The sequence below is a fragment of the Centroberyx gerrardi genome, chromosome 1, assembly GCF_048128805.1.
Source record: "Centroberyx gerrardi isolate f3 chromosome 1, fCenGer3.hap1.cur.20231027, whole genome shotgun sequence".
Lineage (NCBI taxonomy): Eukaryota > Metazoa > Chordata > Actinopteri > Beryciformes > Berycidae > Centroberyx > Centroberyx gerrardi.
The window spans coordinates 6,963,410-6,977,439 of record NC_135997.1 but is presented as its reverse complement, the minus strand read 5'-3'; the positions used below and the strand labels follow the sequence as shown (position 1 = coordinate 6,977,439).

The 14,030-nt window shown below is 40.9% G+C and overlaps 2 protein-coding genes across 2 annotated transcripts in view; one reads left to right on the top strand and one right to left on the bottom strand.

Moving 5' to 3' along the window:
• Nucleotides 1–6,028: 6,028 nt before the first annotated feature.
• On the bottom strand, nucleotides 6,029–7,258 carry rxfp3.3a2 (relaxin family peptide receptor 3.3a2). Its single transcript, XM_071922479.1, has one exon. It carries the CDS (start codon nucleotides 7,256–7,258, stop codon nucleotides 6,029–6,031), a length of 1,230 nt encoding a protein of 409 aa, XP_071778580.1.
• A 1,821-nt stretch (nucleotides 7,259–9,079) lies between these two features.
• adamts7 (a disintegrin-like and metallopeptidase (reprolysin type) with thrombospondin type 1 motif, 7) overlaps nucleotides 9,080–14,030 on the top strand; it is a 103,412-nt gene continuing 98,461 nt past the window's right edge. The window contains exons 1-2 of the mRNA XM_071922485.2: nucleotides 9,080–9,206; nucleotides 12,835–13,202. Coding sequence (XP_071778586.2) covers nucleotides 9,080–9,206; nucleotides 12,835–13,202 — 495 coding nt within the window. The remainder of the gene's footprint in view (nucleotides 9,207–12,834; nucleotides 13,203–14,030) is intronic.

Sequence of the window (14,030 nt, the reverse complement as noted above, 5' to 3'; positions counted from 1 at the left end):
GGAAGAACCTGGTTCGGTTTTTTGTAACACCTAAAATGAAGACATATTTAATAACAATGGTACACACATGCTGGAGAAAGTGTGGGGATGACGAGGCAAACCACTACCACATCTTTTGGAGCTGCCCAGGACTGCGACCATTTTGGGACGACATTGTAAAAATTGTACAGCGCATACTGGGACAACAGATTCCTCTGTCATTTACTACTCTTTATCTTGGTGATTTACCAGACGGAATGGCAGAAAATGATAAATACCTCTTAAAAATAATGTCCGCAGCAGCAAAAAAAGCAATAACCCGTAAATGGCTGCAGTCAGACCCTCCCACAACCTCGAACTGGTTAGAGGTCATTAAAGAAATTCACCAGATGGAGCGACTGACGTTCTTGCTCAGACTTAAAAGGGACTTGTACTATTCAAGATGGAAAAAATGGATGATATTCTTGACGAATGAGGAGGGTCATCCATGATCCCCCCCCTCACTTTTATTTTGTTGTCCTACAAAAGCTCTGTTTGATGGGGTGTATAATCACCAGATGCTTTCCAAGGGACACATGCTGTATGGACTGAGTGGTACTGAAGGGTACCCCCTGTCTAAAAATGTTTACATGTTAATTGCCCTAGAATGAACCAGAAGCCTGGCTGATGTTATTTCTTACTAGAATGTACTGTGATGTTGTTGTGTTTGTTTATTTCTGATATAAAAACCAATAAAAATATAAGTATAAAAAAAAAAGATAATATAAACAGGCGGGGTTATGCAAACATACTGTATGCTGCCAACAATTTCAACACAGAAATTGACTGTAAGAGTGGGAAGCGTGAGAAAGAGTATGGATTACTTACTGTACATGCATGGATTTCATTACAGTTTTCAATTACAGGTGTTACTTACTTAGATGAGGATTACTAGATATGAAATGTAAGTAAATATAAGTTGAAGACTTAATAGTGATAAATATGATGAATCAATATCAAAATAAAAGGAGATCAAGGAGATTCTGCTCATTTGTCAGTCACCACTGTCAAGGCAGAATCATTGATTAGGATTGCTAGTACTGTATTATTACCGACTACATTTGCTTTAACAATTCCTTCAAGTATCTCTGGCCAGGTTACAATAAAAAAAAATCTCTGACATTACGACCGCAGTGTCAAGAGGCTGGAAGAGCAAAAGCTTTCCATGGCTAATCAGCGGAGGACCTCAGGACAGGTAATGATTATGACTGACACTTCGCCCAGAGTGCTGCTCATTTCCTTCCAGACGAGCTCCCTGGACCGCACAGAAAAGATAATTTCTCCATGCAATCACCTTTTTTAAGTCTCCTCGGGCCATAATGGGGTGGTGAAGTGTTGTTTACTGCATGTTCTTTCAATTTGTGGTAAAAAAAAATATATATATATATCAAATTATAGTAATAAGGAGAAGAACTATATTTACACTGCACTTTTAAAGCAGAGAACACACAATATTCTCTAAACATGGATGAAGCATGAACATAAGGTATGGTAGTATAAAAAAAACAATGTAAAACTGAAATCATTAAAGATAAAAGGAGGGTAAAAGGAGGACAAAGGGATAAAATAAACTCAGAGTTGATAGAAAGCCATCATATCACAAAAGGCCATTATCATTATTATCATTATTATTTAATTAAAAGCAGAATTATACCCACCTGAAACCGAAATCTAACTTTTGCAATGTTCCTAAATTGTTAAAAAACGTAACTGAACTATTTTTTTAGTCTGTTGGTCAAGGTTTAAACCTGGATCAAAGATGACTCCTAAAGGCATCATGCAGGCATGATGTTTCTGAATTAAACGGCTAATAGATAGCTGAATTTGTCTGGATATGCATTCAGGGTCAATAATGAGGACTTGAAAACTGAAGTCCTCAATTTTGAGTACCTTCTTATCTCGTCCAACAGATAATCATAGAGGTCAAGGAAGATTACAGAATCCCTATCTGGATCAGCATGACTGTTAGCCTATACTCACTTTAGCTTTGTCGAAGGTAATGATGGCCTCCTGACAAGTATTTACATTAAGGATAATCCTCCTCTTTCACATAAATCTCATTATGCTGTTCACAAAGCAATCAAGCTTTCTTGCCATGATAAAAGTTGTATTAAAGTACGTCATTGCTTTATCCAGTGCCTTCACTGCAGCCAGATGGCACAGTGTGTCAGTGTTAGAGGATGTAGCACTGAACTGCAAATAGGGCTAAAACGCTTTAGTCCAAATCTGATGGAGTGACTTCATTTTCTTGCCTAATTTTCTAAACCTCCAGTTATAGAGTTTATAAGAATAGTGGACAGTACATCCTCCTACTGTATTATATAGTAAAGTGGAGATGGATGGAGACATCAATAATAGACAGCATAGCATGAGATTATAATCAAACCCATCCAGTTCTATACAGTAGCTATGTGATAGCACATAACATAACAACATAACACAACATAACGACTCTTAACTTTCATCTTAAATGAAGGTGTGACCGTAGATAATGATTGAAATTCACACTGTGTAGAATGTGATACTGTGAACACCATCTGAAGGAATTCAAGTCTTGAAACATAGCAAGAATCTAAAGCACAAACTTGTCCATTCACAAGATGTCCTCCCCAACCTAACCCATCTCAAACCTTATTGCCATATATTCCAAATGGGAACTTTAAATATGGGGAATGTGCTAAATTCAATAGTAAAACAAAACAAAACTGGTTTAACCATCCACAGACAGGAAAAATATATAAAAGGGATTAGCTCATGCAATACAAAGGGAGATACACTGACATGTCCTTGTGGTAAAGCGTATGTAGGAAAAACATCAAGGGAACATAAAAAGAAAATTGCGGAACACAAAAGTACAATCAGATGTAAAAAGACACAGTTATCCAGTAGCAGCACCTTTTATGGAGATTAACCATCCAGTTTCTTCTGTAAGATATATTGGAATTGAAAAGGTGATATTATCAAAAAAGAGGGGGTGATTTGGATATGGCACTTCTCAAAAGAGAGACGTTTTGGATCTCCCATCTGGGAACATTGAGTCCCCGAGTGTTGAATGTGGAGTTTGATTTAAGACCATTTCAATAAAATGAACTGAACTGAATGGATATCCATGTTGAACTGATATGTTGTGCTATTTGAGATTGTCAAGCAGAAAAGTGATGTGATGTTTCCAGATAAGGAAATTGATATTGCATTTGTATGGTACTGCATGTGTAAATATGTATTACAATGAAAAATTAGATTGAATGTATATTTTGTAACATTTGCAGCCTATTGTGAAAGCCACACAACTTTAGATCAATTTATGGAACTATTTAAAGAAGTGATGACATTCCTATGTTCCACCCTGATGAAGGCCATGTAGCTGAAAACGTTTGGTGAATAAAGCACAGAGCATAAAATAGAGAAAATGGAGAAAAATTTAGTTGTGTGACTTGAAGTCCTTCAGATACAATTGCAGACCTAGATCTGCCACAGTTCTGCACTTCGCTGGATGTGCATTTTCTTTCTTGATTTCATTATAGTGTGAACACCACAAAATGGACGGATGGCAGTAATTTATGCTGACATAAAGTCCCTTTTACCATCACCTCATTCATCACCCAGTCAATTCTTGTAAAGAGGTAGAGACCTGCTGTAATATCAGTTAATGGATAGTATGAATTAACATTAGGGATCAGATAAGACCTAGTATCAAATTGCCATCATGGATAATTCCACATACTGTGAACCAGATAGTTGATCGGGTGATGTAAAAGACACTAGCAATTTTGTGTCATCACCTACCAGACCTTCAACCTGAGTTAACAGTTAAAGAGTTTCCTACCAGCTAACATTAAAATGTCTCCTAAATGCTGATTATTATTGGTGAGCAATAGGGATGGGACAATATAGTAAAATTCAATATATCGCAATACAAAAATATGACAATAGGTATCGGTTTTATTCTGCTGTATTAATCACAAATGAGACGGCTTGCCCATCACAATTTCACAAGCTCTCCATCAAAATTATATTATTTGCATTTTGTAATCATATTTTTAAATTGTCGTTTACATTCTAGCAAGCCAATAGAGATGTGTGGCCCAGAAATAAACAAAACTCTGCACAGTCAGACTTTGTCACTGAACTCTTATCACATTTTATCGTGGTTGTATCAAATTGTCAAGCCCATATGGCATATTGAATTGTATCGTGAGATAAACATATCGTCCCATCCCTAGTGAGCAATGATGTGTATGGTCCATATTGGACCACCGGTATGGATTGCCCTTATCAGTGACAGATCCCCAACACATTATCATTATCGCTTTAGGGAAAGGCTACAATTTCATATACATGTTGCGACCATGTCACTTCAACACCATGGGTAGTGCACACTAAACACTAAAACAAAGAGGCATCATGGTACACAAGGGGAGGGAGGGGGACCAGAGGACGAGCAGCTCATCAGCTCACACTCCTGGCAGCAGTCCCAGCTCATCAGCCACAGCAGGGTTTTCAGCAGCAGCAGCCTGCAGACAGGTGACTGTCTCGGCCCCCTGGGTCTCCTCCCCTCTGTGTTTGCCTTGTGACAGCCAGGAACGGCATCCACTGTCACCTTCTCCCCTGGGCACTCAAGAGTTACGGAAAAAGCTCAGGTTTTTTTTTAATAGAGCCAATGCTGAATATGAATTATTCAACATTAACAGTTGTACAAATTGAACACGAATGCCAGTTTGGCATGAGTAACCAAGTGACAGCTTTACACTTTTCACCTATATTAGCCTGCGTATAGATGTGTGATATTTCTCCCTTGCCTTTTTGTGCACAGCTCAAATGAAATGTCAGAATCAGCAGTTAATGATATGCGCATGACATTTAGCAATCAAAGATAAAAGTAAAGATTATTTTTTTCAACAGAAATAGAAAAACAGGAGGAATCTGACATGGTCATGCTCTAAGGACTCTTAAGATGTTTCATGAAACATACAACATACAAATCCATATGAGAAAGCAGACAGCACAAGCCTCTAACTTTGACCAGATTTCAGTATATTTCTGCATGTTTGTGTTCCCATACTTTCAGAAGAGCACATATATCACAGGGTTACAGACAGGGTTTTTGATGATGTAAGAGAGTGTAACTACAAATGTGATGAAATGTAAACTCTGACATTTTGGTATAGTAGAATACAGATTAGAGGGTGTGGAGGGATAGGAGGCATTTGTGGAAATTTTCACAATGTAGAATTTAAACTAAAAACTGAGCCTCCTGCTATAGGCCCAGTACTGCATTCTGTGACCAAGGTCCAAACTGAATTACTACGTGATACCCCAATAATTTAAGGGATAAATGTCAAGGGATAAATGTCAAGATTCAGGCACATGTTGGGTTTTTATGCATTAGATACAAATGACAACAACAAATCACCAGACATCCTCTGTCAATTCAGAGAGTTGGCCACTGCTTGTGAGGAATGTACTCCACATTGTACCTACCTGTTGCGTATGGCAGTAGGGCACCAAAAATAAGATTTATTTTGTTAAAAAAAATTCAAACACTTTATACCTCAGATGGAAAAGCACTTTATTATCATGTCATGGAATGTACAGAAATTGGCATTTTATACATTTATAACCACAACAGAAAACAACATTGTGATTATTCTATTTTGATTCTATAGTCTTTGATTGTATACACTTCCATTTCATTTTCTTAAGTGCGCACAATGCATCGCTTTGGGTCATTGCTTCATGGGAATCAGCAGGGAATGCTGTAACAGTTGCCAGAATTAAATGAATGGCGCGCTACACTTACATGTTTTGCGGTATGACAACAAACATATTCTACATCGTCTTCACTGTATACCATGTAAAATGTTCATATTTGGGACACCGGCAACAGCATTACACGCACGCATAATGGCAATTAGGACGCGTAACTACAACTCCGATAAAGTTGACCATATACACGCCCTTAGTGACATAAAGGAATAGCCCAGATGTCCTTTTCATCACACTGAAGGTTTCAGGTGTGTGGAATCATGTTTGAGCTGGAGAAGCCTTTTCTGTCTATGATGGACAGTCTGTGCTGTTCGTTGTCCATGACTTGGAGAGGTACGACTCCCCGGGTTTCCTCATAGGGGGCGTTGGACGTTGCAGAAAGAGTGCGCATCCCACAGGCCTTGTTGATGGCTGGAGTGGAGACTCTCCAAAACAAATCCCTGAGCATCTTCCTGAACTCTCGCCTCATGAGGCAGTAAAGCACTGGGTTCAAACAGCTGTTTGCGTGCGCCAAGCAGACAGTGACTGGGAACACGTAGGTGTGCACCATGTAGTACGATTTGTCCCAATTGACGGCGTTAAATTTGACCAAGACGCCCCAAAAGGTAATGGCATGATTTGGCATCCAGCAGAGAAAGAAAGACAAAACTACTATAGTAACGGATTTGGTGACTCTGGACCTCCGGCTCGGGTTGTTGTTGTTATGCATGCTCCTCTGTCTTATGAAGCGTAAGAGCATCAGATAGTTGACGGAGACTATGAGCATTGGGATGATGAAGGCTACCAAGATTTTCTGAACGTGATAGAGGGCAAGCCAGTCGTGTCCTTCTGGGAACTTGAGAAGGCAGAGTTTTTCCCCGGCGACGACCGTCACGGTGGAGAAAACAGCTGTGGGCGCGGTGGCGACAGTTGCCGAGACCCAAAGCACCGCGCACACCCATTTCACAGGTCCTGACCTTCTGCCGGCTCGTTTCTTTAGAGCTGAGGCGACAGACCAGTACCGGGTCACGCTCATTGCAGTCAGAAAAAACACGCTGGCATACATGTTCATCACGGTGACCGAGAGGATGATTTTGCACATGGCGTCTCCAAACGGCCAGCTGAAGTCCAGCGCGGTGTCCACGGCCCAGAAGGGCAGAGTCAGCACGAACTGGAAGTCCGTCACTGCCAGGTTGATGATGAAAAAATTGATGGTGGACTTTTTTCGACCTTGTCTTAACCTCATGAGGAAAAAGACTAACAAGTTCCCCACTAAACCCACTGCGCAAACCACAGAGTAAACCACCGAGATGAGTATCCTGAGGATGGGGCTGCCGTCTGCGGTGACATCGATGTCCTCGAGACTGCTGAATTTGTCCTCTCCGGGCGAACTTCCGTTCACTGCTGCACTTTGGTTAAATATTTCATCCATCTTCAAAGTTAAGAAAGCATCAGCTGGCGCCCCAACTCGCACCAGGCTTTCTACCGCGGGCATATCAAAATGAAAATACAGTCCAGACGCTCCATGCGAGAGTGTGTAGGCTTGCCCTTCTAACTTCAGCTTTTGTCTTCATCACATCTCTCTGAATGACAGCCGCACCAGGATCTGCTTTTATACAGGTGTGACGCTCCGCTGCTGATCCACGATTGGTCGAACGAGACGTGACTTGCGAGCCAGTACACAAAGCCGGTCATATTTATGAGCATAAAGAATCCATAATCCAGTAATAGGTACACGACGTTAGGTTTGTTAATTTATTGTCTTGAATTTGTATTCATCTGTCATAGCCAATCAACTATAGGCCTATGACGCATACAACTCCTACACACGGACCGTGCGTAAAAGGCGCCCAATAGGGTGCCATAATAAAAGGAATAATATTAACAACCTTTAGAGCACTTATCAAAACAGAGTTACAAAGTAAGCTAGTTTACAACAAAAATGTGCCAAATTAAAAAACATGTGAACAATGGAAAGAGAATAAAAAATAATACCAAAGGTGAAGTGTAGGGAATAATTAAAACAAGAATCAAAATACAAACCATTGCTCCAGTAAAAGTAAGCACAAAAGGTGCGTTTTTAAAAGTATTTCAAACGAGAACACTGAGTTGAATGTAGTCTGATCTCACCAATCTCCTAAACCAAGACAGATCCCATAGCCTACAACTGGGCTTACTGCAACATGTTAACACTGATTTATGTTGTACAATAAAATAAAATAATTTTCAGTCTTCAGAAGCAGCATCACTATGATCAGTAGACCTAGTTACATGTTTCAATGTTCCATAAGAAACTGCTAGTACCTTCACAGGCGTACTGTAACATATTAAAACTGATATATCCTTTACAATTAAAAAACATACAATATCCAGAAGCTGCATCACCAGGATCAGCTGCTCCATCAGAAACGGCTCAGTGCCTGATTCTTCCGCTAGAGGGGGCGCAAAGATTGGACACATGCTGGTTAACAAAGCCAAGCAGCCCGCAGTGATGATGGCTTTTGTGTCCATGTGGCTTTTTGCCTAAGAGTTTCAACATGCCGCTTTTGCCAAGTGGAATGATAGCTTGGACACTCCTTTAAACCACCCCATTGCAAACCTGTGGCTGCAATCAGCTCTTAGCAACAGATTAATTTTAATTGCAGCACAAATGCAAGACTTAATCTGGCATTAATGAGAGAATTTAAAAACGTTGATAAGGCTGCCTTTGTCCAGGGGCTCCCAAAGCTTTACAGGCCAATATAACCCCCATAAATAAATGCTCTCGACCACGGAGCCCCACTTGAAGGTTTTAAGAAGATTTGAGGACCTCCTGGGAACCTTCTGGACCCCTGGAGGTCCCCTGACACCAGTTTGGGAACAACTGCTGTTAACCATAGCAATAACATATCTAATGTCAGCATTAGCAGCATTCCCCTTTAAGCCACCAGCCCTACTGAAACACAGTCTATTCTCTTAAGTCCACCCATCGGTGGGGGTGGCTCTCCACAAAGTTAAATTTGTAAAGGAAAGTTTCGAGCTGTCACAGGCTGTCGGGAGGAGACTGATGGAGGAGAGAGGGGACAGCTTGTCGTAACCAAATGTCAACACAGTAATACAAACAAGTAGTAAAGTCCAAGGAATGCAACAAAACGGCCCGTGGAGGAAACAATGTGTGGATCTAATGCTGGACAAGTTTACTGGGACTGTCTCAGTTTGTGAGGTCGCACCCGAGCGAAAGTGTGTCACCCCAGATGGAAATGATTTGAAATGACAATCAGCGCCGTACTGGGAAGGCATTAGATGGTTCTAATATATAGCCTACCGTCCTGACAAAATGATCCACTTGGACTGCGGGCTTCACGCTTTCGGACAAGGATTTTCTCCCATTTACTTTTTCATCGCATTGGGGCTTCTGGCGGTCCTGGAAAACACCAAAACTTTGGGATTATCACATAAACCAGGTCAGTCAAGCTTGAAAACAGAAAAGTAAAGTTATTTAGACATTGAACTCACGGAGGAGGATGATATCAGCGTATCGATAACAGCCTAGCCCGCATATTGCCACTGATATATTGTCAGCTTTTGTTGTGCACATTTGTTGCAGGGCGCATCTCACTCAGCCAAGTAGATGAGGCAACACGCTAGTCTTCACTGTGGAGGGTTGACCGACTGGGTGTTTCATCTAATCACTTGTGTTCATCCGGCTGCAGGCAGCCATTGTTAATTAAACCCACATTTTGCACGGTGGCCTACTAGTTAGAGAGACCTTTACTTCCACTGTGACAGGTTCAAACCCCATGTCAGCAAGCACCGCCCTGCTGAAGTGTCCTTGAGCAAGACACTGGACCCCTGCCAGCTGCAGGGGCGCTGTCATGTAGCCGAGCCTGACCTTTGACCTCAGAGGAAACAGAGAATTTCACTATGGGGATCAGTAAAGTACATTATTAAGCCCATAATTGAGTTGACCCCCATCCTCCATCACATTGTAACTTCAGCAAAACAGCAGAGCAGTTGTCAGGCCCAAATTATATCATCACATCAAAGAATTAATTCTCACTTGACTTGTAGACTGTATTCCCCCCTCCCCCTCCTCCTCCTCCTCCTCCTCCTCCACCTTCATCCTGTTGTACTCATCTGACCTTCCAGTCTTCCCTTTGGTGCATGGATAGTGTGTTGAAAAAAAGGGGCTCTTGAGATTAGAGAAGCAACTGGAATAAGCAGTCCTAGATGTAAACTTGAGCTCTGTCATCCAGTATAAATCAACCATGTGCCCTTGAGGAAGAAAGTGAGTCCTGTCAGACAGTATAGGGAGGCAGCCTCCAGGCGGTATAGATTTCAGGTGATAACCACTGGCCCAGGGATTCCCAAAGTTTTTCATGCCAAGGACCTCAAATAGACCACAGACCCCCTGTTGATAATATTACGTCCCGAGGAACATCTGTGAGGATTTTTTTGTTAGACATGACTTTGTACGGATTACATAACTGTCTATAATTTATCTGGGGAGGTAGCAGTGGGGAGAGTGAAACCCATAATGAAAATATCTTATTCATTCTGTCATTGTGCTAACTTCTATAGGGAGTGCAGTAATAGCAAAAATAAACTATTTCTCATTTTGCTGGGGACCCCTGGTGGTCCCTGGACCCCACTTTGGGAACCAGAACCACCGCATTAGCCTACTCATGCCTACGCAAATTGATTACAGCAGTCAAAAGTTTTTAATTTGCAGTGTTATCTGGGCAAATAAGACGGTTGCAGATCTCTGTAGGAGCACAGTCTTCAAGACATGAAACTTACAAAAGACTTGAAATTGAATTTTATATTTATTTTTTCAGGGTAAACAATCCCTGATAGACCCGTGGGGCATGGCTGCTTGATTAAAGGCTGTAATGGAGTCTCAGTCTAAATTAGTTTTTTTGTGTATATTTGGTTAAAAGAGATGCTAAATTGCCTTTTTGCATTTTCCCCCTTTCCCACCCATGAAAACAATCATAGTTAGACTTGCAGCACATTTAGAATTACTGGGGATGTTAGATGCATGTGGAAAGTTTTACCATTTGCTAGATTTACACTCATCCTTGCAGAATATTAGCTGAAATCCACACCAGGTGTTACAGTTGACACAGGCATTCAGGCAAAGAAAGCGGATGTAAGTGGATTTGAAAAAAAAAGTGGTGATATTCACTTCTAGTTTTCTGTGATAGGCCTATCAAACTGTGCAAATGTTCTAACAAATCCCTAGAATCAGTTGGATTATGTATTTCTTCAACTGCAGTGACTGATGTGCACCAACTGCCAGCAAGCGTCTGTACTGCTGTTTATAGGCAGAGGAGTTTGAGACTTTACACAGTTGAGTCTCACAGGAGTGGATTAGCAGAGTCTGCAAAGATGTTCCAGGAGGAAATCTCTTATGAAGATATGTGCATACTTTACATTACAGCTTCTTCAAAACATCCACTAGTGCCTATCTTTAATGACTTGTTTTTAATTCTCTTAATTTTCTTGTGAGCCATTCATAGCTATTGATGGCAGATACTCAGATATTACTGTACTGGAATATTTTTCACAATAAAGTGTGAATAATAATAGGAAAAGGAAAGAGACTTCTCAGAACCTCTTCTCTTATCTTTCTGTGTGAAACCGTTGTTTGCATATTGCTCATTATTTTTGCAGGTGAACCTTTTATGATGGCATTAAAATAACAGTACCATGAAGGGAACTTCAAGGTATAGAGCCATATTTCATGGTCTATTAGTGATATGTCAAACATCACCTCTGCTGACCCTGCCATTAGCTGGCAAACGTGTTCAGGATCAGTGATGTGTACACATTCACTGATTATCTACATTCAAAGGCAGTGAGTCTGGAAATGATGGTCTCTGTCACTAATGTCACCTCATTTACTGTGCGCTGTCCACTTCTATTACCACCACAGTGAAGTGGTATAGAATCCTGACCAAGAGAGAATTACTGTTGCTTTGATGTTTAGTTTTTGGGAAAGAGCTATAATTACGGCGTTGTCTTTTGCAGCTAATGCAGACTGAAAATGTGTCTACTTCAAAATTGTGTTCTTGCTTGTGAAGTGAAGTGTGTGTGTGAATTGTTCTAATATCAATCAAAAGAATGCAGACTGCACCCTAAAACATAATTTACATGTGCAATAATCTCAGATTTTGGTTAGAATTTGTGAACCTGATTGAGTCTTTACTGAAGCTAAAAATATGAGAGGCAAAACTGTCTTAATGATTCCATGGGAGTCAAATCCTGAAGCTTCTGCAATGACATTGAGTGGAAAACCAACTTCACTTCGCGAGTTTATAGGTGTATGGGCACTTTATCTGGTTCATGCATAACACAACAATGAAAGAAAACTCCTTTGGATGTAAATGTTTACACAAACATACCATGTGTCGACAAAGTTAGTCCCCAATTCATGTTAAAGGAGCGGCTCCAGGCTTTGTGTTGATAACATCTTGGTCCTTTGGCTTCTAACTTTGGGAAAGAGCTGTTTATGCTCACAAATACTAATTTAAACCATCCAAGATAATTTAAATGTCATGTGTCAGTTCTGTGTTAGACTTGATTTTCGAGCCACACCTCAGAGTTTGTGCGTGGGTGGGTGTGTGTGTGCATACAGGACACTAGATAGACATTGATTTCTCACTCTGCTGAACTTAATTAAAAATGATGTGCAGCACTGTGCACGGTTTATTCTCTATGGATCAATAAACTGGAGAGGAGGGGTGGAAAAGCAGTAAGCTGGACTTCATGGCATTAGGACAAATGAGCGCTACAGTCATCCATGATGTTGTTCCCAAAACTTCCCATGTAAGGCACCATGAGGATGTGTGTATAGAGAGTTTTGGAGGAGGGCAGACTGCTGCAATCCCTCTTCTCAACACACATTTTCGTTTCTGTAGCAGACTCAGTATATACTGTGGCTGTATTCAAACATCATTAACATGACAGATTAAGTAAGACATCCGTACGGGTTTGTTTAGAGTTTCCCCAGTTTTGTTTACAACCGTACAGTCAATTAATGATTTAATAACCCTTGTACTTCTTCTGTCCCCACCATGGCTCTGACAGAGAGTGTTCTCCAGGAGCTGCTGCAGTATGAAGTGGTTCACCCCACTAGAGTCGACGCCAAAGGTCACTTCCTGTCCAGCTTCCTGTCCCACCACGCTAGCCGCGTCCAGCGCCGGGACGCCTCCGAGGAACCGGCCAACTCACAGTGGGTCTTTTACCAGTTGTGGCACGGGGGCCACAGTTTGCACTTTAACCTCACCCTCAACCCGCACCTGCTTGCTCCAGGCTTCCTGACGGAGAGGAGGTACGGTGGCCTGGATGGGGCCAAGATCCGCGCCCCCGGCTCCTCCCAGTGTTACTTCTTAGGTGAAGTGTGGGAGGAGGCCGCTGTGAGAGGGAGAGCAGCCATAAGTACCTGTGATGGACTGGTGAGTGGATTATGTTCAAACTGTTATGTTCTCAAAATGACTTTTAAAAGCTTGAAGTCCAATGAAAGTTATATTCCAAACTGTTTTCATGTAAGTCAAGCTTTTATATTGAATTATCTCTCTTTTGGGTTCTAACTGAAACAGTAATTCTGGGATTATGTACACAGATAATAAAAGTAACTGCAGTCAAACAAGGATGCATTTCACAAAATGTGTTATGTAATTTATATTATTGTCTCAGATAGTCACATCCAGACTTAGTAGTTTATTATATGGATATATATATGTTTTAGTGAAGTTATTTTGGGGGGTAAAAACCTTCTATGAAGCAGTTTGTTCAATGGTCCAAATTACCAAGACCATCAACTAAACAACCCCGTTCAACTTTCTGCTGACATTCACTGCACCTGACTATACTCCACCATCAAGCCAACCCTTGTGGGTTTTGTTGTTTTATGGGAAATCAAACTCACAGACAGTGCCAAAAGTAAACAAACATTGCCTGAAGTAAGTGAGAACAGAGAGGCAACATTGGAGGTATTTCTTCTGGATGGGATCAATAAAGAGTCCTTGATGAAGACTGTGGGGTGAATTTTGTTTTACCATTTGTCAACGCTTTTCACTGGAACAGTAACCAGGACCCAGACATAAACATCCTAGAATATGAGTGCTAATGCACAGTTTCAAGTCATAATACATTTCAAAAAAATGACTGTTTCACCTTGAAAGGAATCCTATATGAGTAATCATATTCTGAGAAGACTAAATTGGAAAAATTGGCAGATTGTGAGAGTTGTGTAAGAAAGTGCTGTGATTTCTGCAGAGTTT

What these genes read in the sequence shown, in the direction of transcription:
- rxfp3.3a2 (XM_071922479.1), bottom strand. Translation starts at nt 7,258, where the DNA reads ATGCCCGCGGTAGAAAGCCTGGTGCGAGTTGGGGCGCCAGCTGATGCT.